This window comes from Mandrillus leucophaeus, unplaced genomic scaffold (assembly GCF_000951045.1).
Source record: "Mandrillus leucophaeus isolate KB7577 unplaced genomic scaffold, Mleu.le_1.0 Scaffold134, whole genome shotgun sequence".
Taxonomy (NCBI): domain Eukaryota; kingdom Metazoa; phylum Chordata; class Mammalia; order Primates; family Cercopithecidae; genus Mandrillus; species Mandrillus leucophaeus.
In genome coordinates, this window is record NW_012101299.1 from 2,554,801 (window position 1) to 2,576,670 (window position 21,870).

Genomic DNA, 21,870 nt, shown 5'->3' on the forward strand with positions numbered 1-21,870 from the left:
CCATAGATTTGGAATTCTTCAGGTAAGATTTGACTGATTTTGAATGTTAAATCAACCTCCTGTTTCTGGATAAACCCCACTTGGTTGTGATGTATTATCCTTTTTATATTTGGTGAGATTCCGTGTACTTTTACTTTTAAAAAGGATTTTGTTTCTGTATTAATGAAGGACATTGGTCTGTAATTCTTTTTCTTCTAATTTTTGCACAGTTTGCTCAGTCTTTCCTACCCATAAATTTTCACTGTTAGTAGAATGACTTCCATTTTTATTTGATGATGTATCAATTATTCTATCAATAAGCATTAAAAACTCTGTGAACTTTTTGTAAGCAATGTTTTCTCTCTCTCTCTCTCTCTCTATATATATATATATATATTTTTACATTTGTGTATGTGTGTGTTTCAGAGAATTACCCATTGTTTCTGTTTAGATTTTGGGATAGAATATTCAATTTTCTTTCAAATCACTGAGATCATAGTTTCATTTCGGAATTAACTGGAGAACTTCAAAATATATACAAGTCTGAGTATCGTTCCCTCTTTGCTTTTCCAGTTCTTTCTACATTTACGAAATAAAGCCTACGTGGACCTCTCTGTTTTTTTAAGTACTTTGATGGTGATTTTCATATGCATTCTGTATTAAGAATTAAAAATAAATCTTTGAGGTTTTCACAATAAATCAGTAACTAAAAATCAAACCTTGACTATTTTTGGCAGTGTCTATAGTGAAGTGAAAGATTTACATGCACATTTAAATGTTTACACAACATAATCTTAGGATAGTTTGGTTTTTATATTGTAGCCCCACACTACCCATCAGTGGAATGTAGCTTGTCAATGGCATGCTAGGTAATATTTGTTAAAAAATTATACAGAAGGCCAGGCGGAGTGGCTCACGCCTGTAATCCCAGCAGTTTGGGAGGCCGAGGTGGGCAGATCACGAGGTCAGGATTTCGAGACCAGCCCGACCAACATGGTGAAACTCCATCTCGACTGAAAATACAAAAATTAGTCAGGCGTGGTGGTGAGCGCCTGTAATCTCAGCTTCTCGGGAGGCTGAAGCAGGAGAATTGCTTGAACCCGGGAGGCAGAGGTTGTAGTGAGCCAAGATCATACCACTGCCTGGGCAACAGAGCAAGACTCCGTCTTGGGGAAAAAAAAATTATACGGAAGATCAACATTTTGGCAGATAGGTTAATCATCTCAAGGGAGATGGATTTTTTTAAGCCCCGTATTTAAAATAAGAGGTAGTATTTCTTCAGTGGCTGAAGAGTTAAGCCAAGCTTAGTGAATATCGTCAAATGGTCTGCAGTCAAGCAAGTGGTATCAGCCGTGGTTGGTGTCTGTCAGTTCGGTTTCCCTAGTCTTTGATGTAGTTGAAGGATTAACTGAGCCCCAAGATTTGGACCAGAAGTTTGCATTCTAGGATGGTTCCATCACTCAAAAATACTCCTTGTGCTATCCTTTTGTGGCTATACCTTTCCTTCTTTCCTAACCACTGGTTACCGGTATAATTGTGCTCCTTGGAGAATATCATATAAATGGAGTCCTTGCAGTGTATAACCTTTTGAGACTGACTCCTTTTACTCAGTATAATGGTGTCTTTATGATGTTATCCCTGCTGTATCAATAGGCCATTCCATTGTATGGCGAAGTAGCATTCTGTGGTCTGGATGCACAACAGTTTATCCATCCATTCATTGAAGGACATTTAAGTGTTTCCAGTTTTAGTGATCCTGAATAGAATAAACATTTTCCTATAGGTCTGTTTGAACATAAGGTATCATTTCTCTAGGGTAAATATCTAGGAAGAAACAATTTTCAACTCATCTTTATCCTCTTTAAATTTCTTAGATGGAGATTTGGATGCAGAATAAACTATATTAAGTTCAGTGCTGTCTTGTTTTACATTACACTTGTTTGGAAAGTCTTTGAACTGTGCTTACAGTTGTTAATAGTTGAATTGAAAATGACTTTGTAGAATCTTTGCTTTGTTGGTAGTGATTTCTTTTCCTCCCTTTTGGCCTTGCTACTCTACTCAGTCTGTGGACCTAAAGTGTTGGCGTCACCTGGAAGCTTGTTAGAAGTGGAGAATTCCAGGCCCCACCCTGAATCTGCTGAGTCAGAATCTGCTTTTCAACATGATTGCCACTGATGACTGGGCATTGAATTGGAGAAGTGCTGCTCTAGAGCTTCATGGGAGTGGAGAAGAGATGTCCTAAGGAAGCTGGCTTTGGTTCTGTTGGAAAGTGTGGTGCAGCATGTACCTTGCAGGCATCCTTCTGATTTCAAACACTCAGTAGTACAGAAATAATGGTATCAAACCAGCAAAAATCCTGAGATTTTGGTACTTTAAAATTCTGCAGTATGCTGGATGTCAGCATACTGAGTGCAATTGTCAGGCTTACGGTGAAAGTTGTAGTTTACGATCATCTCCTGCTGTTCAGGCTTTTGTGCTCCGGAAGATCTTTTTCCACTTGGAGGATTTATAGTAGAGTGTGCGCATTTGTAGTTGGTCTTTTTACATCAAAAGTACTGAAAAAGGCAAGAATATAAAATGATTGTGTCATTGGTTGGTTTTCATTTTTTTCTTGTGCATTTTCTAATAAAGTTCACTGTTACTTCTATTAAGAGTAAATATTTACATATTATGAATCAGGAGAATAAAGGAGCAAATATATTTTCTTCACATTGATAAAAAGTATTTAAATTAACCTTGCTCTCTGTAGGTACTTATTTTATGTCTAAGAGTGGGTCGCAGAGACTGCTCGAGGTGAGAGGTGATTCTTTCACTAGGAACATGAGTGACACTTGGCAGTAAGAATTGTCCACAAAGAAATTACTTTTAATTTGGGCTGAGGTTAGGGAAAATTTTTGTAGGGAATACTGATATAATAAAATTGCAGATAAAAGCTGGTGTTAGTGTGGAGACATGACTAAAGAAAAAAAGTTTCTCCTTTTCAGTAGTCTCAAAGCTAGTGATAAATTAACTCTAGACAGAATGATGTAAACAGGAGTGAGAAATGATGAAAAGACTTTGGAGGCTGCATCAGTACAACAGCGGCTCGTTCGGACTGCTTGTCTGTCAATGAAGGGAAGGTAGTTGGGGTCAGGAGTTATAAAATGTTAAGCCTTTAAGTTACAATAAACTCATAGAACTTTAGTGTTAGTTTAATTAATACATTGAACTTTGCTATGATCTGTGTTAAACTCAAAGCAATAAGTCCAGCAGGAATTTTTGGAATTTGTTTATTCTCTCAGAAGTGTAAGCAGCAGTGATGTGTAGGACTTTGTCTATTAATTGCAAGCAAGAATTTGACCTTTCTTTTTTTTTTTTTTTTTTTGAACATTAACTGTTAATGTTTAAGATTATTTTCTCCTGGAGTCAGTTGAGGATTTCATGTGGCCTTTTAACAGGACATTTTGCAGTATTTTTTACATCGTAAATATAAATAAATATTTTAGCATTCTTTAATATTTAATTCAAAAGAATATGAACTTACTGTCCTCTTTTTGCCTTGTGTGTCTGCAATGTAGGGAGGTATGGAAACCTTGGAACTTCAAAAGGACATCAAAGAAGAATCAGATGAAGAAGAAGAAGATGATGAAGAATCTGGACGGTTACGTTTCAAAACTGAAAGGAAAGAAGGAACAATTATTAGGCTCTCAGATGTAACTAGAGAGAGAAGGAACATTCCAGAAACTTTGGGTAACTTTTTTGCCTGTCTCCCATCCTCCTTCACTCTCATTTCAGCTTCCTCCATAGTATTGCTGTAATTAATCAAAGTAGGCAAAGAAGGTTGACTGGATAATTGTGGCTGCCATCCGGAGGGTGGCTGGACTGTGGAGTGAGTGCTGTTATGGTACTGTAAAACTCATTCTTTAAAATCATTGCTGTTTATGGATTTAAGATGCTTGAATAAAATGTTTAAGATAATTAAAAAAAAAATTTTTTTTTGAGTCTGTGGCCTAGAGCTGCTCTTGTACATACTATGTGGTTCCTGGCTGGTCTTGAAAAGGTGGCATGGGGATGGTAGCTATGGGGCCATGTTGACCCTTCCCAAGACCCTAATGTTGTCAGGGCGAATTCTGGACAAGACTGGTTTATATTTTGTACCTTTTAGTGTCTTCATAGCTGTCTTGTTTTTTTGTGTTTTCTGCAGTTCCTCTGTCTTTACTGAGACAAGCTGACTCGTTTGTAGAAATAATCGCTCTGAGCAAAGCTTGCTGTCTGAAAGGTCTACTAGACAGCTGCTGATTCACAAAGACTTTTAATAGTGACCCTACCCCTCATTATACAGTGTTTTTCAGTGTTCACTGCAAAGAATAAAGCAGTGATTCCAAATTTGAGTGAGCGTCAGAATCTCAGAGGACTTGTTAAAACACAGATTTTGGGACCTACTCCCAGCTTCTCTGATTGATTAGATATAGGGTAGAGCCCAAAAAAGTTGTATTTTTTTTGTTTTGTTTTTGAGACAGAGTCTCGCTGTGTTGCCCAAGCTGGAGTGTAGTGACACAATCTTGGCTCACGGCAACTTCCACCTCCCAGGTTCAAGTATCTTCTGCCTCAGCCTCCTGAGTAGCTGGGTCTACAGGTGCGCACCACCACACCTGGCTAGTTTTTGTATTTTTAGTAGAGACGGGGTTTCACTGTATTGTCCAGGCTGGTCTCAAACTCCTGACCTCATGATCCACCCACCTTGGCCTCCCTGAGTGCTGGGATTACAGGCGTGAGCCACCGCGCCTGGCCTAGAAAGTTGTATTTCTAATGAGTTACCAAGCAATGCTGCTCCTGCACTGGTGCTTCCAGAACCACTGGGATATTGTCCTTCTGAGGAGGAGGGCAGGCGGGCAGGAGGACACAGGGGCTCTGCCTGCCGTCTGGTCTTGGTCTAGATAAGAATCAAGACTTAACTTTCATGATTACTTTTATTACTTCTTAAAACCGTTATTCATAGTCGTTTTTTGTCCAAAACATGAGCCTGTATCTTTAAGTAGCAGATACGAATTCTGTGGAAGGACACTAAGCTCCAAAGATGCACAAGTTAGCAATAGTCAACCAGTCTTATCTTAATTTACTAGGCAAGATTGTTCAGAGAGATTCTTCTAGAATCTTTATGTTCTCTCTTTGTGGTCTAGTTTACTGCTACTACATCTTGTGGCCCAAGATTTCCGTAGACTTTTTTCAAGTTATAGTATGAAGTTGCCAGTTAATCTGAAGCAGATTTTTTAATATAGCATCTTTAATTTCTAAGAAATAGAGTCTGGCATTGGCCTTAGGTGAAAGATGGAGCGAAGGTCTTAAAACAGAAGGATGGGAATAAACAAAACATGTCAACAGGAGGAATTGGTAATATTATAGAACAGTCTTACTTGAGCAGAGACGCGTCAGTCTTGGCTTGGGACGAGATGAACAAAGGAAAGCTCTCCATACCTGGCAGAATACTAAGGAATTCTAAGGGCAACCCACAGCCACCACCTGGAAGGCATAAGGCTTCCTGAACTGGGGAGGGATGGAGGAAGAGAGGGATTAGTCATGGCTACTACTACTTTTGTTGGGTCTTGTTATCTGGGCTGTGGCTTTGATTACATACATTTAAAACATGATGTGTAAAAGCTTAGTCACTGAGAACTCCCCAGGTAGCTACAAGTTCTAAGACTATTAATTCACTTACTAGACAACATTACAAATGGGGGCCTTTCCCCAACTCTGTAGTCCGCTCCCTGTGGGGTAGCTGTGGATTTCATGGCTCGTCTTCCCTCTTCTGTACCACCCTGCCCTGATTTGTGGTGCCTCTCTGCCTTTCCCACCTCCCTGGTTTCGTCGTCTCATCCCTGTTCATTGTGCCTCCACCTACCCACTAGTAACATCCTGGTTCTGCAGTGATGGCCAGCTTGCATGTGTGCTTAGTGTCTGTTTCAGTCCTGCATCTCCTTCTCAGGACTTTTTCCTCATTTTGTTCTTTCCAAAGTCATTTACAATTTCGTGTATTTAAATAACTTGTATTAAATCTGTTTTGCTTTTTAAGGCGTCTGGCAGCTTTATGTTCATGTAATCCTGGGACAAGAAGCTGGAAAGGTTGGTTTGTGGTGGACAAGTCCTCTCCTTTGAATTATGGGGGAAGAGCATGAGGTCCTTAGAGGCAGAGTAGCTGTAAACATAAACAGCTTGATTAATGACCATTCTTGTAAATAATGGAAAACGCACTTAACTGCATTTGTGTAGAATGTGGTTGTTTGGCAAGATGATAGGGCGGGTGAAACCATAGTTAAAAGTACCTTTTCTGTTCCGTATTACTTAAGAAAGCTTGGTGCTTGGAAACATGAGTTTCAGATAATTGTAAAGTTAGGATTTTTCCCAACACAAAGGAGGATTTTTCTGTCCATCAAAAGATTGGTTTCCTAAAACAGTGAATTCTCTTGTTACCTTCAGCACCTCCCCCCAAACAAAAGATGAATTTTACATCTGAGGAAATATATATTGAAAAAGATATAATGCCTCAATATTTGGTAAACTAAGACATTTGAATACATTTTTACACATCAGTTTATTTGTGTGCTCCTAGAGATCAAAATCAAAAAACCTGAACAGTCTCAGGTTCTGTGTGGAAATAATTACATTTATTTGATTCTGTAAAGCTGTTTGCCTGCTCTGTAATGGGATTAAAATATCTTGCTGCCAGAGTACTTGTTGTCTTATGAGATGTACTTTTTTTTCCCCACTGATATCATTGTTAGTATTGAGAACACTTCATTCTTCAAAAGGGAGAGTCAAATAATGCACTGGTATTCCCAGTTTCTCACTCTGAAACTTGGCATGTGAAACGAGTTGTCTTCCAGTCTAGGAGGGAGTTTGGTTACTTGTGGTCTTTTTCCACATTCACATCTCTGTGAAAAACGTTCGTACATATGACAGCCTCAGCAGTTAAGCAACAGTTTTATGCACAGTTGTTGATTGGTATTTTGAATGCAGATTGGATCAGAAGTAGAATTCTGGGCTTTCATCTAGGTTAAGATCTTAATTAACTAGCTTTTTTTGCTCAATCAGGATTGTGAAAATTAAACCTTACAGAAAAAGATTTGAATGACAGTGTTCTCAGTTTTCCCAAGGATGGTACAGAACTACATACTTAGGAAATAAATTAATTCATTACACACAAAGGATGTCGTAGGGTGTAAGTGCTTAACTCCCTCCTGGAGCTCAGTTGAGCAGGGTTACAGAGCAGGCATGTGTAAGGAATGGTTCACTGTGAAAGTGCCAGTCGCCATTTCTGAAGACAGTGTCACTGACCAGTGTCCCCCAGTTGCCAGTCCTCCAAGTTGAGAGCTGTGTCTTCGTCTGGGAGGTGGCCCTTGGATTGCCTTAGAAAGCAATGTAAGCCATAAATGAAAGACTGCATTTATTTTAGTTAGGCATTATCTGTGAGTAGGCTTCCAGATTATTTTATTCTAAGTTTCATTGGCATGTGTTACATTTTAAGTTGTTTTTTATTGCTGTAGCCTAAAGAACCTGCTTGTACACCCACAAAATATTGTCTTGAAATAATATTAATTTCAGAGGATCTGTGGGAAAGAGATTTCTCTGTAGTAACAAACAGTTCAGAATTGCTAATGCCAGCAGTAGTACTTAATGGTCCTTGTATTTGCAGGGCCTTTAAAATTTTCTTGATTCAGTTGTCTTTAAAAAAACTCAGATTATCTTTTGTTATTTTTCCAAACAAATTGTGTGTTCTGTATGTATTTCAACTATTATAAAATTATTTGCATGCAAATACATTTTTCTTAACATTTTAGAAAGGGACAATACAGTGTAAAACTTTGTTACATTGAGGTATGTATCTCTTTAGAATCTAGACATAGTTCAGAAAACACTTAAAGGGAAATTAACATTTCAGTTGAAGTTACAAATGTAATTTCCATCCTGTCATATTTTGGTGACCTTTTGTGACAGCTTGTCTCAATTGGAGGAAAGCATTTTTACTTGCTGATTAAAGATGTCATTTGAAACCATTTTATTACTGAGGAAAGTGAAATTAATCTTGACACTCAGAACCACTAGAAAAATAATTGCTGATTCACTGCATAAAATGTGTGTGTGAACTAATCATGTAGTCAAGATTAGAATAAAAGTCTATACTGGTTAAGAAGAGATTAAATTTTCTTTCAAATGGGGTCTAGTTTTCTTTGATGGGGAGAGGGATACCATAGAAACAATTTCAAGAAAAATGTGGCTTAGAGATTTTGGAGGAGTTTGGAGATGACGATGGGATCCAAGGTAGAAGGTAGACTATGGTAATATTGAAAGCTTACCCTTGGCTGGGGAAGAAGGCAGGAGAAGGCATCTTGGTATACTCAGTGACATTTTTAGAAAATGTGGCGTAAGATCTGTTGTCCCAATTTAGCTAGTGTTGTAAAAGGACCATATGTGGCTAAATCATTTTCGTTCCCTTTAGGAATATAGAATAATGTGCCATCTGAAGTTTCTTGGGGCCAATGCCCATGTTTTCTGTATCCCTGAAGCATTTGGCAGAGCAGTGAGCAGCTGCTGGACACTCCACACGTGTTTGCATGAGCGTTTTCTCCTGTGACTTTGCTCTCACTTGATTTGGCTTCTCTATCAGTCTGCATGCATATAAGAAGGCTTCACAGTAAAGTTTTAAGAAAATAAATATGAAAAATTGAAATGATATGTATTAAATTGAGTTTTTTATTCTTTATGAAATCACCTTGACTTCAGAGTGAGTTCATTAATAGTTTTGTTTTTAAGTGAGAAGGACCAGGAATTTGTTTTCTTGCATCTGTGTGCCATCGTATGCTATTAATAATTCTAGTGGCTTCAGTAAGAAAATCATACTGGTGTAGGACTGGTAGAGACAGCTTCTGACGTCATACACCATCAGTAAAAGGTGTGACTGCAGGCCGGGCGTGGTGGCTCACGCTTGTAATCCTAGCACTTTGGGAGGCTGAGGCAGATGGATTGCCTGAGCTCGGTAGTTCGAGACCAGCCTGGGCAACATGGTGAAACCCTGTCTCTACTAAAATACAAAAAAGTTAGCCGGTGTGGGAGCGTGCACCTGTAGTCCCAGCTACTTGGGAGGCTGAGGCAGGAGAATCGCTTGAACCTGGGAGGTGGAGGTTGCAGTGAGCCGAGATCATGCCACTGCACTCTAGCCAGGGCAACAAAGCGAGACTGTGTCTCAGGGGGAAAAAAAAAAAAAAAGATGTGACTGCAAAATGCCTTCTAGTGTGAGGGCAGTGGTTAAATTTCACTTCAGCTTCTTTTTAGCCTCATGCAGCACATATCATTGGTCTCAAATGAAAATAATTTAAAATTGATTGGCAACACTTGCATTGTATCATAAAGGAAAGTCTGTTCTTATTTCTCAGACCTCACTGGTGGGTTGTGCATGTTGCTGGTTGTATCATCCTTGCCGCTGCTAGTCAGGTGTTTCCCGCAGGTGAAGCACATACTGTTGCAGAGTTTCATTGTCACATCATTCTTTCCTGTTTTCTCCCTAGATCTCTAGTTTGGCCTCTCGGAAAGTAACTAACACATACACATCTTTTCACATAGAACTTTCAGCAGAGGCCAAGGCAGCATTGCTTGAATTTGAAGAAAGGGAGCGACAGCATAAACAAGGACGCTACAGCTCCAGGCGGGGAGGACGGCGAGGAGGCCCGCTGATGTGTCGTGGTGTGGGGGACCAGAGAAGAGAGAGCACCGAGAGGGGCAGGATGAAGGACCACAGACCCGCGTTGCTTCCTACACAGCCTCCTGTCGTGGTAACTTCAGATTTTATTGTAGTAGCCCTAGAACTTTAGAACAAATGGCAATAAGCTTTTGTGGGTATCCTATTATACATTTCTCTCTTCTTAGTCTGAAATGAAAGGTTAGTAGCAGGAGTAATGGCTGAAGTTTCTGCTTTATAGTCTCATGTGATGTTGCACACTCCAGTCATCCTGAATTAGAAATTCAGCACTCCAGTCATCTGGTAGTAAGAAATCATCCTGTACCACAAATACTTCCAGAGGAGGAATTAATGAGTGACCTGATGCCCCAAGATGACATAACCTCCTCTGGCACCTTGCTCGCTAAAGCCTCTAGTGGGGTATTTCTGAGTGCATTGCATTTGAAAGATGGTATTACAGATAGAACTTAGGCAGAAGTTGTTTATTTTATAAAAATATTTTTACCTTTATACTGTTTACCATAGATTTTTCCTTAAATATCAGTTTCTCAGAATCATTACCATATCCTCCATACAAAGCTTTCATAGCCTATAGGAATAAATCATGTACCTGTAATTTCAGTTGGAATGTCCTTTGTGTTTCAGAGATGGCACATCTCAGAAACAAAGACAGGAATTGTTGATTTTTTTGTTCTTTTTTTGTTTTTGATACAGAGTCTCCCTCTGCTGCCCAGGCTGGAGTGCAGTGGCATGATCTTGGCTTACTGCAACCTACACCTCCTGGTTTAAATGATTCTCCTGCCTCAGCCTCCTTAGTAGCTAGGATTACAGGCGCTTACCACCACACCCAGTTAATTTTAAAAATATTTTTAGTAGAGACTGGGTTTCACCATGTTGGCCAGGCTGGTCTCAAACTCATGACCTCAAGTGATCGACCTGCCTCGGCCTCCCAGAGTGCTGGGATTATGGGCGTGAGCCACTGGGCCCAACCGATTCTTTCAGTTAAGCTTTAGGGATTGTATGACTTTTTACTTACAAGTCAATCTTCAAGGAAAAATTTGCTTAACACAAATATGTGTCCACTGTGTCTACCACATGCCCTTTTTACCACATGCCCTGAATTTAGAAAAAATGACATTTCACTTCTGTTGAAATGTTGTATTTCAGAAGCCATTCATTTGTGAAATGATAAAGTAGAAGAGATAATTTTTGTTTTAGCATGAGAATTCCAACTCTGTTGTGTAAAGGGAGAGGAGGTAGGCGTACACAATTTGATGATACTAGGAACTGCTGTTTGCTTACACAGCTGTTTTGTTTTTGAGCATCTCTAACAGCAAAAAGGCTGAATTTACGGTTTGTCTTTTTTTCCCTTGGTTGCTCCCTGTCTCCGCCCCAAACCTCCGCTTGCCATATGTCGAATAGCCATTTTCATTATTCTGGCCTCTTTAGGGGGCCAGACAACTCCCACAGGAGACCAGTGTTTACGTAATTATGGCTTCCTGGAGAAGTTGCCGAACTCTGTTTTCTTACCACAAAGAAGGGAAGAGCATGTATCTCTCACCTGCCTCCTTAGAGAGACTGAACTGAGATGGCGTTAATGCTTTTAAAAATGTCACGGACATTCAGTTGTCCTCAGTCCTGATGGTGACGTCGTATCTCTGGATTGTAATGTGACTGATTTGGACTGTTAGAGCCTACTGTGTACTAGGAGTAAACTAGACAGCTGCCCTAAGACTGACACAGCTTTGTAAGCGATAGTCTCATCTTTTTAATCAATGAGGAGATCAGGGCTGTCTTATCCTCCACTCCAACTGCGTTCTCTTACATCATAAGCTTTCTCCACCCCATTCACTCCCCTTCCCAGAACTATTTTGTCTCTTTGAGTCTTGACCCCCAAAGTTTTGGAAAGAAAATTTTTGGCTCATGTCTCTGCTTGTACCCATTTTCTGCTTGGTTGGCTCCTTGCTGCCTGGATTCCATTCTGTTCCCTGTCCTGAATCCTGAATGGTGCCCTCAGGGATGCCACCTGACCCCTTGTCCTGTTGGACCACACTGGGGACTTGGCCATCACACGTGGTCTCTTTGTCTTGAGCAGCTCTTTTTTGGGCATATGAGATTTTGGATGTACTCTCTTATCTAGAATGGTTTCTTCTTTCTCCCCTTTGACTTTTTTATTTTCGAACTAAACTTTTATTTTTAATTGCATATATTTATGAGGTACAACGCACTGTTACGGTATGTAAATGTTGTGGATGGATTATATCAAGCTAATTAACATTGGCATCCCCTTGAATACTTCCTGGTTTTTGGTATTGAGCATTTAAAATCTCTTTGAACAGTTTCAAAATACCCTTTTCTTTAATTGCGTTTTTCTTCAGGTTTTGTTCTTAGTCCTCCTTTTTCTCAGCGGTCTCCCCAGCACTGTTCCTCTTGCGGTTACCTAGTGTCTCTCGGTGAGTCTTAGTCTCTAGCCTAACCTCTTTCCAGCTCCATTTTCTCCGTCTCCGAACTGTCCCTGTACCTCTCCAAACACAGGTTTCATAGGCCCTGAATGTCACTTGTTTAATCAAACAAACATGATCTTTCCCTCAAAACTCTGTGGTCTTGAATTAATGACCATGCATTGTGGTCACTCTCAGTTCAATTAAAATTTAAGCCCTGGTGTCTGTTAGTGTGCTATCTATGGGATACAATGGTGAATAAGATAGACAAGATCCCCACTCTCATGGGCAGATGTGCACAGATGTGATGAGTTCAGGAGGGGGACATACTGCATATGGGAGCATGTGTGCTAGTGGATGTGAGCTGGTACCAGAATCTTTTGAAACATCTTCCCTGAGGAAGGACAGGTGGGCTAAGGCCATTCATAGGTTAGTTTTAGAATATTCTATTCATTGTTCCTCTGAGATGTCTTCTCGCTCTTTGTCAGACTATGGCTGTTCCTGTGCGTCAGCTCTCGCCATAGCCTATTAGATGGTCTCCTTCCATCTTCTTTGCCCTTGTTCATCTCACACTGCTGTGAATGATCATTTTCCTACCGAAGAGATCATTCATGATCCCTTGTTACACATGTTGTCTGTGGCATAGTAATGGATCATTTACTTGGAATTCAAAAGCCCTCCATAATTTGGCATCATCTCAGGGAAAATAGCTTGTTAAATTAGACAACTGAATTAGTTGTGGTCTACTGCTAATTAGCTGTGTGACCAGTTTGGTTAGTGATTAAAACCAAAACCTGTGGAATCAGATGGCCCGAATTCCGGTTCCAGCTTTTCTGCTTTCCAACTACTTGATCTTGTAAAAGGAGGTCAATAAATAGGACCTACTTTATAGGACTGTGGGGAGCTAGGTCAGCTAACTTTCTCTACTGAGCTTATAGTAGGAACTTAAAATGTGGGGAAGGTTCAGTCCACAGCAGCTGTTGCAGTTGTTGATTTCTTCCTCTCTATTGACTGTTTGACAAAATAACCAGCCTCGAATCGAGATCTCTGACCACTTTGAGTGTGTAATTTTCATACCTTCTTTCCTGCCTTCTTTCCTGGTCTCCTGGTTTCACCAAGCAGGTGGGTCCTGCTTCTGCTTCTTTCTGGGTATCTGTCCCTCACTCTGCCTTGCACCTCTCCCTCCTTCATCACCGAGTTCAGGTGCCACCCTCTCAGAGAAGCTCCCTCCCAGCCTCTCCTGGAGGCTCTTTGTAGCCCTGTCCTGTTCTCAGGCCTCAGTTCTGGAGCAGGGTAACTGGTGCGCATCTCCTGCCTTGCTTACCAGAGTTCCTGGAGGGGGATGCAGGACTGCTACAGGGAGGGCCGTGGCAGCTGCTCTTCTGTCCCTGGCACAGGGCTTTGCCCAGTGTGGGCAGTTCTTTTCCCTGAACTGAATTTTTCTTTTTTTCAAAATTCATACTGGGTGCTTTGGGGCTGTTTTCCTTCTTGCCTTGAGATTGACTCAATTGTGAGACTATAGCCCTCACTGTGAAGAAGTAGAGAAGCTTCTTTATCCTGCTGTTTTGATACAAATTGTTACTACAGACTTCTTACATTGTAACTTTACAAATGCGATCAGTGTAAATTTGTAACACATCAGCATTCTGTTAAATGTTGATTTCGGTGAACTTTTTTTTTTTTTTTTTTTTTTTTTTGATTTGTAGACTCATTCTCCAAGGTTAATTCCTCCTCCACAGCCCCAGGCTCCCCCTCCGCCGCCACCACCGCCTCAGCAGCAGCCGATCAGAAGCCTGTTCCAGCCGCAGCAGCTGCAGCCGCTGCTTCCGGTGCAGCACCCGCACCACCCATCCCCCCCTCAGGGAATGCACATGCCTCCCCAGCTAGAGACCCCAAGGATGATGATGACCCCGCCACCCGTGACTCCACAGCAGCCCAAGAACATACACATCAACCCGCACTTCAAAGGGACGGTGGTCACGCCTGTTCAAGGTCTGTGTTTCCTTTTACTGTTGTAAAGCATAGATGGCCCTAGCTTCCAGTGGTTTACTTAGGATTTTTCCACTGATGCGTTTTCAACTTTGTGAGAGTGTGAAAGCAGTATGCATTCAGAGGAAATCATAGTTCGAATATTGAGATTTGATCTCTCCTGGGGTCGCAACAGGCATCCCAAAACTCGCTCGAAGCTGGGCAGGGGGTGCTGTGGTTCCCAGCCCCGATGATTTTGCCAGCTGTGGAATGATGTGAGTGTTCTGCCTAAGGTAGGTGAGGCTAAGCTATGATGTTCCATTGGTTGGGCATATTAAATGCATTTTGACTAAGGGTCTTTTCAACTAACGATAGCCTTATTGGGATGTAACCCCATCCTATATTGAGGAGCATCTGTTATGCTATAGATTACTGTACATCTGAAGGCATTTAGTTTATTGTACTGAAGCCGTCGCTATGGCAAAACGGTTTTCACATTCATATTTGTAAGGATGAGTTTTCCTTGGCTCTTCCCCATTCATTTAGATTTTAGCTTGATGGGTCAAGTATATTTCTTTAAAAATGTGTCTCTCTTCTTGTATAATTGAGTGGAAAGTGCTGAGCTGTGACTCTTCATAAGTCTCCCGGTGAGGATGTTTGCAGTGGTGAGTGTCCCTCTTTGGTTCCAGGCAGCATGCCCCCCTTCAATTCCAGTGTCAGCTGGTGGAGAGGGGACACATCCATCTTTTAGTTGTTGTAATCAAATAAATGCAGATCTGATTATTACTGAAACATATTCCTTAAGATAGGAAACTGTTTTCGAGCGGTTTATATGAAGCATTAACTTCATGTATCTGTGAACACACACCACACATTTATTGAGTTACTACTCTATTTTTGGCATTTGAGTTATATTGATGAACAAACCAGACAAAGCTTTCTTCAGCCATGATCTTGCTTTCTAGCAGTCTTATTATTGTTTATTACCAGTAAACATAAGTATTTTATGTGGCATGTTAGAAGATGAAAATGCAGGGAGAAATTGAGCAGGATGGGGGGAAGGGATGGGTTGTCTCTTAATAATAGGGTGATCAGGGTGAACTTCACTGAGCAGGAAAGAGTTGAGGGATATCCGTAAGTTAGTAATGTGGCTGTTTGGGGAAGAAGATTGCAGGCAGAGTGATCAGCAGGTATAAAGGGGCTTCCTCCAGGTGAGACCTTGTCTGCAAGTATAAAGGAACTGGTGAGAAGGAGGCGCAAGCCTGGCCGAGATGGGGCACGAACTTGAGGCCACTGTATTGACAGACTTTGACTGTGTTTTGCTAAAACAGAAGTTGGATGATAATTGGTGGGAGCCAATAGGCTTGAGAGAAAGTTTTTTATTCTAAGTTTTTTATTCATTGCACTTACAGAAAAGAGCTAGTTAAGAAGGAAAAACATCATTGATGCAGATGAGAGGAAAAACTTGTCGTGTCCAGGACCATGTGCCAGAGGTGGGCTTGCTGAGATGGAGGAGCAGGGAGTCCTCCGCAGTTGGGGTAGATGGTGAAGCCTGAGCTCAGATGAGTGGGCAGGTGGAGAAGTCTTGTGTCAGTTCTTCCCTGGTGGCCTCAGTTTCCTCAGTAGGTAGCAAGGAGCTAGAGTGGGGAGGTAGGAGAGCGTGTTGAAGGTCTGAGGAAAGGAGCTATGGAGCATCTGCTCGTGCTTTGGAAGAGTGGATGTGCGCAGGGATGGGTGGGGCTGCGGAGCCCTTGAGGAGTGTGGATTTGAGGTGAGAGCAGTCAGCATGGTTGTGTGTCTCTGTCCAGCTGTACTCATCTGCACGCACTAGGTGTGGAATAGGCAGGCGGTTGGGTTTATGAGGGTCATGGTTTTCACAGAGTAGTAAAGGGGAGGCAGTGCTGATAACGATGGGCTGTGGATCATAAGGTGGATGCCAGGGAGGAGAGGACACCAGGGTGGAGGCTGAGACGGTGAAAAGGAGGTCACTGGAGATCTTTGTAGAGTTGAATGATTGTTTGAATCAGGGTGCTGGAGGGAGTGAGATGGAAGGGTAGAATGGTCACCAGGACTGGAGGCAGAGGTGGCACGGATCTGAGGCAGGGCATGGCAAGGGCCATCTTTGTGTTTATTCAGACTGGAGCTGAACTCCCTGAGACATGACAGGGGCAATGTGGTGCTGGGGGATGTCAGCTGGTGGCATGAGATGAAAGGTGGAACTGGAAGCAACAGTGAGATCAAGAAGGAGCCCTTCTACCCCCAGACCTTTGGCAAGAAGCTGTGGGAGAACAGCTGCCGCTCAGAGGGGCCATGAGAGCGAGAAGGTGAAGGAACTCGGGGTGTTGTGGATGCTGCCGATGGGTGGGGAATTAGGGATTCCCAAGGGTGTGGGAGAGAAGTTTCAGAAGTGGAGAGTAGCCTAAGGTAGTAGTTCAAGTGCGGGGGATTGGCCAGTGACCTAGAGCCTGGGACCCTCCCATACGTGGGTCAGAAGTATTATGAAGTTGTCCTGTGGCCATGGAGCAGGGGACTGTGATGGTGACAGGCTGGCACAGAGTGAAAGGGAGGGGGGCGCCTCTTGACAGTGTCTGCGGGTCACCACCAGGCCACTGGGCATGGCAGATAAGCATAAGGCTTTAAAGTACAGTTAACTCCTAAGCCCTCCTGACCCCATCGCATGTCCCCGTGTGCCCACAAAGTTCTTCCCACCCTGGTTAGTATCACTCATCCCCACATCCTCTTAGGTGGCCCTGAGCGTCGCTGACTGGTGTGGTGCCTGTGTCTCCCGCAGTAGCCGTTGAATGAATGGACACATGCATACTTGAATGGGGAAGGGTGGCTTTCCTTCAAGTAATCCTTTGCGTCTTCCCCATAGTGGTTGTCCTAAACCTGGCACTGCTGTCGGTCTAATTTGTTGGAATGATTTTGCTTATGTTAGTCTTTCTTGTGCATTTCCTTGTAAAATGCAGTGGAAAACTGGCAGTTGGTAATATGTACAGATTTTCTTTAGCTAGAATTATAGGGTGGTAAAGCTATCAGGAAGCCCCAAGATATCCTGTATGTATGAAAATGGTGTCCCCTGCAAAAGTTAGCAGCCTGACAAGTGTAGAATGCAGGCCTTGCACCCCAAAGCACACGTGTGATTTAGCAGCTACTCCAAGGTCAGCTTTCTGACAAAAGTTTTTCAACTCAGGACCAGCTAGCTTTTTCTCACCATGAAACCAGGAGCTTTAGTGCCACACGTCCCTTATCTGTAATTTGCCTTTGACCTTCAGAGGTACACAGACACAGAAGAGAAGGACAAAATAGCCTTGCTAGGTAGATAGGCAACACTCTGGAAGCAGTTGTTTATTCTGTAATAAATGAATGAGCTTAGATAGAAATGCACAGTTCCTCTTGAGAGAGACCGAATATCAAGATGTCTCCTGTATGTAAAAGATACACAGATTAAACCTTTGATTCTCAGAGCCTTACATAGATGAAAGGTGCTTTTTCAAAAAGTTAACAATATATACACATCTTCTTCTGATGGCACAAACTTCCTTTTTGAGGATGAAGAGTGTTCCATTATAATTTATTTAAAAACTATTTTGATGGAAATGTAACTTGTTTCCAGATTTTTAGTATTATAATGAATTGAAAACTTAGTCCATTAAATACATGGGACAAGTTATAAATATTAAACTTCAGATATTCAAGTTGAAGCTTCAACTGGACTGGTCTCTAACATCACACCTTCTAAATTCTTCTGTGCTCACAGTGGGCAGCCAGGGCCCGGTAGGTAGAGCCTGCAGACATATGCCTGGGCATTCCCACTGAGGTGGCTTCTCTTGGGTGGGCCAGGTGTTTGCCCTGTTCCCACCGGGACTGTCCGCAGCAACCCTTTTTTGTCAGCTGTTTTTCCTTTTCTGCTGTGTGTTTTCTTTTTTTTTTTTAAATAGGGAAAAGGCTGGTACTTTGTGCAGATTACCAGCTCATCAGAGGCTTCTGTGTAAGAAATCCATTTATTATAATCAGATTGCTTTCTAAAGATCCCACCTCGCCTTCTTTCTCTCATTCTCCTGGTTAAAGAGGCTTAATGTTTTATCCTTTTATTGTGTTGAAATTTTTTGGTAGATATTGGCATTTAAATTCTGAGTAGTACCTATGATCGAGTTAGTGAGGATCTGGGTGTCTTATATTTGTTAACTTGATTTTAAAAATCACGTCTTTACATTTAATATGTAGTTTTTTTCTTTGTCACCTTCATTATAATCTTCTGAGGTCAGAGATATTCTTGTTTTTTTCTTTATCCATTTTCTCCAGTCTAGTGTTTCACTTTAGATATGGAATTGATGTAACATCAGCTGTATAGAATTGAGGGGAGAGTTGGATTCTATTTTATATAAAGTCTTGCAAGCTGACCCACTCTAATTTTGAAATTTGGACTCATTCCATTAGTCTGTCAAGGAAGGGATGAACTTCTGGCATTTTTACATTTTATAAAAGTAAGTTTTCTTTCTGTCACACTTTGCATTTGATCAAGCAGTGACACAGGCCATGTATGCTATCACTTGAAGTGTGGAAAGTGCGATGTGAATGATAAGGCTTAATGGATGGAATTCCTTGAGTAATCATAGTAAAAAAAAAAAAAAGTTTATCCTAGCACCCTGTTTTTGAAGTGATTCTGATGGACTTTTAAGAGGTATCACCTGTCTTTCGCATTTAGCAGACACTTCTTAAATTAAAAAATATGCTACGTTGTCAACTCCACCTGATGTGTATGAGTTTGCTGGGGCTGCCATAACAAGCACCGCAAATAAGGCGAGTTAAACAACAGAAACTTATTTTCTCACAGTTCCGGAGGCTGGAAGTCCAAGTTTGAGGTGTGGGCAGGGCAGCTTCCTTCTGAGGCCTCCTCTCTCCTTGCCTTGTCATTGGCCACCTTCTCCCTGTGTCCTCACATGGTCCTCCCTCTGTGTGTACTGTGTCTAAATTTCCCTTTCTTATAAGGACACCAGTCAGGTTGGATTACAGCCTAGACCTCATGTGACCTTAATTACCTGTTTTAAAGACCTAGTCAGTGGAATCCAGTTACATTCTGAGGTACTGGCGGTTGGGACTTCAGTGTATACATTTGGGGTTGGGGCCGGGGGGAGGGAGTTGCAAACAGTTCAGCCCCACAGTACCTGACAATCTGAGAGCTTCCTAGGTGTATCTGCCAGCATGTTTTGATGTAAGATGTAGCCTGCACTTAGATTGTGAGTTTCTTTGAAAATCAAGATCACTATAGTGCATGGTGAGTTTTAAAGAGCTTAAACACATCTGATTTAGCCTCAAGGTATGAAACTTACATCTAGCTTCTTCTCTATTCTGAGATGTCTTTTAAAAAATGATTTGTTTCGTTGTTCTGGTGGATTGATGGAAGTCCTGCTTGTTTATAAACCAAAGTAAACTTTGCCTTGGCATAGGAGATTGTTTAGTAGAAAATTTTTAATGGTCTGTGAGCGTTTTTTCCAGTTCCTGGGATGTGCTGTTTTCCTTTCTCTGCCTGCCTCACTTCCCTCCTTCCCTTCTCTCTTTCATGATTCATGAGGGTTGAGATTTAAATGTGTATATGACTGGCGTAGGAAAATATAACTGGGATTCGATAACCTGAATTATCTGGATAGGGATAGGAGAAACAAACTAGGTTTTTTATTTTAGAGTAATACTGTCTTCTTTTGTTGCAAAATATTTTAATTCCAAATAATAGTGAACTGCTGAGATTTAAACTTCTGCTTTGCACTGTTGTGTACTGAAAAGGAAACTTCTGCTTTCCCCCTTTTATGCAGTTGTTAAAAATACTAAATGCTTAGCTTAAGTATAAGCACAATGTGTTATACGTCTGGTACACATAATATATATTTTATATTAAACTTCGTATCTTGTAGTACAGGGGTTTGGGTGTTGAGTAAAGTGTGTCTCTAACGCAAGGGGTTTTTCTTGCAGTGCCCTTGCTACCAGTTCCGAGCCAGCCGAGACCTGCTGTGGGACCCCAGAGATTCCCAGTGAGTAGCAGCTGCTCCTTCTGCTCTGATAGGGATGAGCATACATTTACTAAGAAATATTAATATAGCAAGTGCAAGAGGTTCCAGCCAAATATAATTTTAAGGATTTGCAAATATTGACAGTAATCTCTGCAATAGAAAATGTTTGTTAAAGGCTTAAGGTCAGTGGATTTTTGAGAGTAGAATTAATTTTGTTTAACTGTAAAATTGTTGAATCAGGATCATCAGTGGAATGCTGTTCGTCTTAAAGAATATGAATATTGATTTTATTATTGCCTTATGCTAAGTGAGAAAGGGCCTTGCTTTATTAGAGAGGTGGGGATGTATGTGTGCTTGCGCCTGCAGGCACATGTAGGTTTGTGCATGTGTGTGTGTGTGTGTGTGTGTGTGTGTGTGTGAAATTCTAGGAAATGAAAATGAGAGATCTCTTGTTTTTTAAAAGAACCTCTAGGGTCTTGATGAGCCACTCATTTTATAATTTAAAATGAATGTTTTCACTTGAAAATATCTTTAAAAGAAAGCATATATTCTCTCTCTCGCTGTCTCTCACACACTCTCATTCACTTACACACACACAGAAATGCACACTTTGCTGTATTTTCAGTAATTTTATCCGTTCTTCTAATGTGTTTTAGGTAGAAGAAACAAGCCCATTGACTAGTTATATTTGTTTAAATATATACATTTTATTTTATTTGAATTTTTGGTTCAGTGTGTAGTTTGTTCATGGTTTTACTAGAGAGTACATTTTTTTTTTTAAACAGTTTGGGGAAAAAAATGTACTGACCATAAAATTTTAATGTCATTTATATGTAAAACAGAGGTAGCCTTATTTAGGTTAAACAGTCTGATTTTCAGGAAATACCTAAATGGCCTATTGAACTATTTATCTTTGGTACTTCAGTAGATAACATTTATATATGGCATTTAGCAAGAAGGCTTAAATGAAGGATGTGAATGTATAATCAGGTGATTATTCAAAAATAACATTGTTGGATTTAAGGTTCAGAGTATTTTATAGAAATTTCTTTGACTTGTAGTTATGAATTATGACATGGTTTCTAAAGCTGGTTCTTCCTGATTTCTTTATAGTTAGCTAATGTGTTTCTATAAATTATTTACCAAGTTCTAAAAGTTAGTTGTTTTTAAAACATTAGGTGATATTTACTGGGTATCTATTTGAAGCAGTTGTCTAAAAAGCCAAGGTTTATTAGTTCCGTTGCCTAAGGCTGACATGTATGATTTTAGTTGTTGAATATATTTCTTCTGTGGAGTAGTTTGTCTGCTAGTTATTGTAAAGCACTAACATATTAAGTACTTTTTGCTTTTTCAGGACTATGATTACATCTGTGTTAAAATCATTTTTGGATGTGTTTTCATGTTTTGTACTACAAGGATAAAATTTGATGTGAATAGCATTTGCAGTTAAGATATAAACCTAAAGCAATGTAATTTATATTTTTGTAAAAATGTTTACTAATATAAACTTAGAATAGTCAATTGCAATTTTTATTTCATTTTTCACTTGTGCAAATATAATTGTATCTGATGCTAGGAATAAAACCTTAGAATACTTTGCCGCTATTAGAAGAGGATAATAAAAGAACATTTTTGTGAGAAATTGAACTTGCTCTTCAGTTATATAGTACTCTAAGCTTGATAAATGTGTTTCAAGGCTGTTTTGAACAGTTTCTGTGAGGTGCAATGTTCTGTTTTTGTTTTTGAGATGGGAAGTATGTGTGGG

The 21,870-nt window shown here is 40.7% G+C and overlaps 1 protein-coding gene across 2 annotated transcripts in view; it reads left to right on the forward strand.

Annotated features, from left to right (window-relative positions):
- RBM33 (RNA binding motif protein 33) overlaps positions 1 to 21,870 on the forward strand; it is a 141,873-nt gene that overhangs the window by 49,598 nt on the left and 70,405 nt on the right. For both annotated transcript variants that reach the window (XM_011973081.1, XM_011973082.1), the window contains exons 6-9: positions 3,537 to 3,708; positions 9,574 to 9,782; positions 13,869 to 14,121; positions 20,068 to 20,126. In XM_011973081.1, coding sequence (XP_011828471.1) covers positions 3,537 to 3,708; positions 9,574 to 9,782; positions 13,869 to 14,121; positions 20,068 to 20,126 — 693 coding nt within the window. The remainder of the gene's footprint in view (positions 1 to 3,536; positions 3,709 to 9,573; positions 9,783 to 13,868; positions 14,122 to 20,067; positions 20,127 to 21,870) is intronic.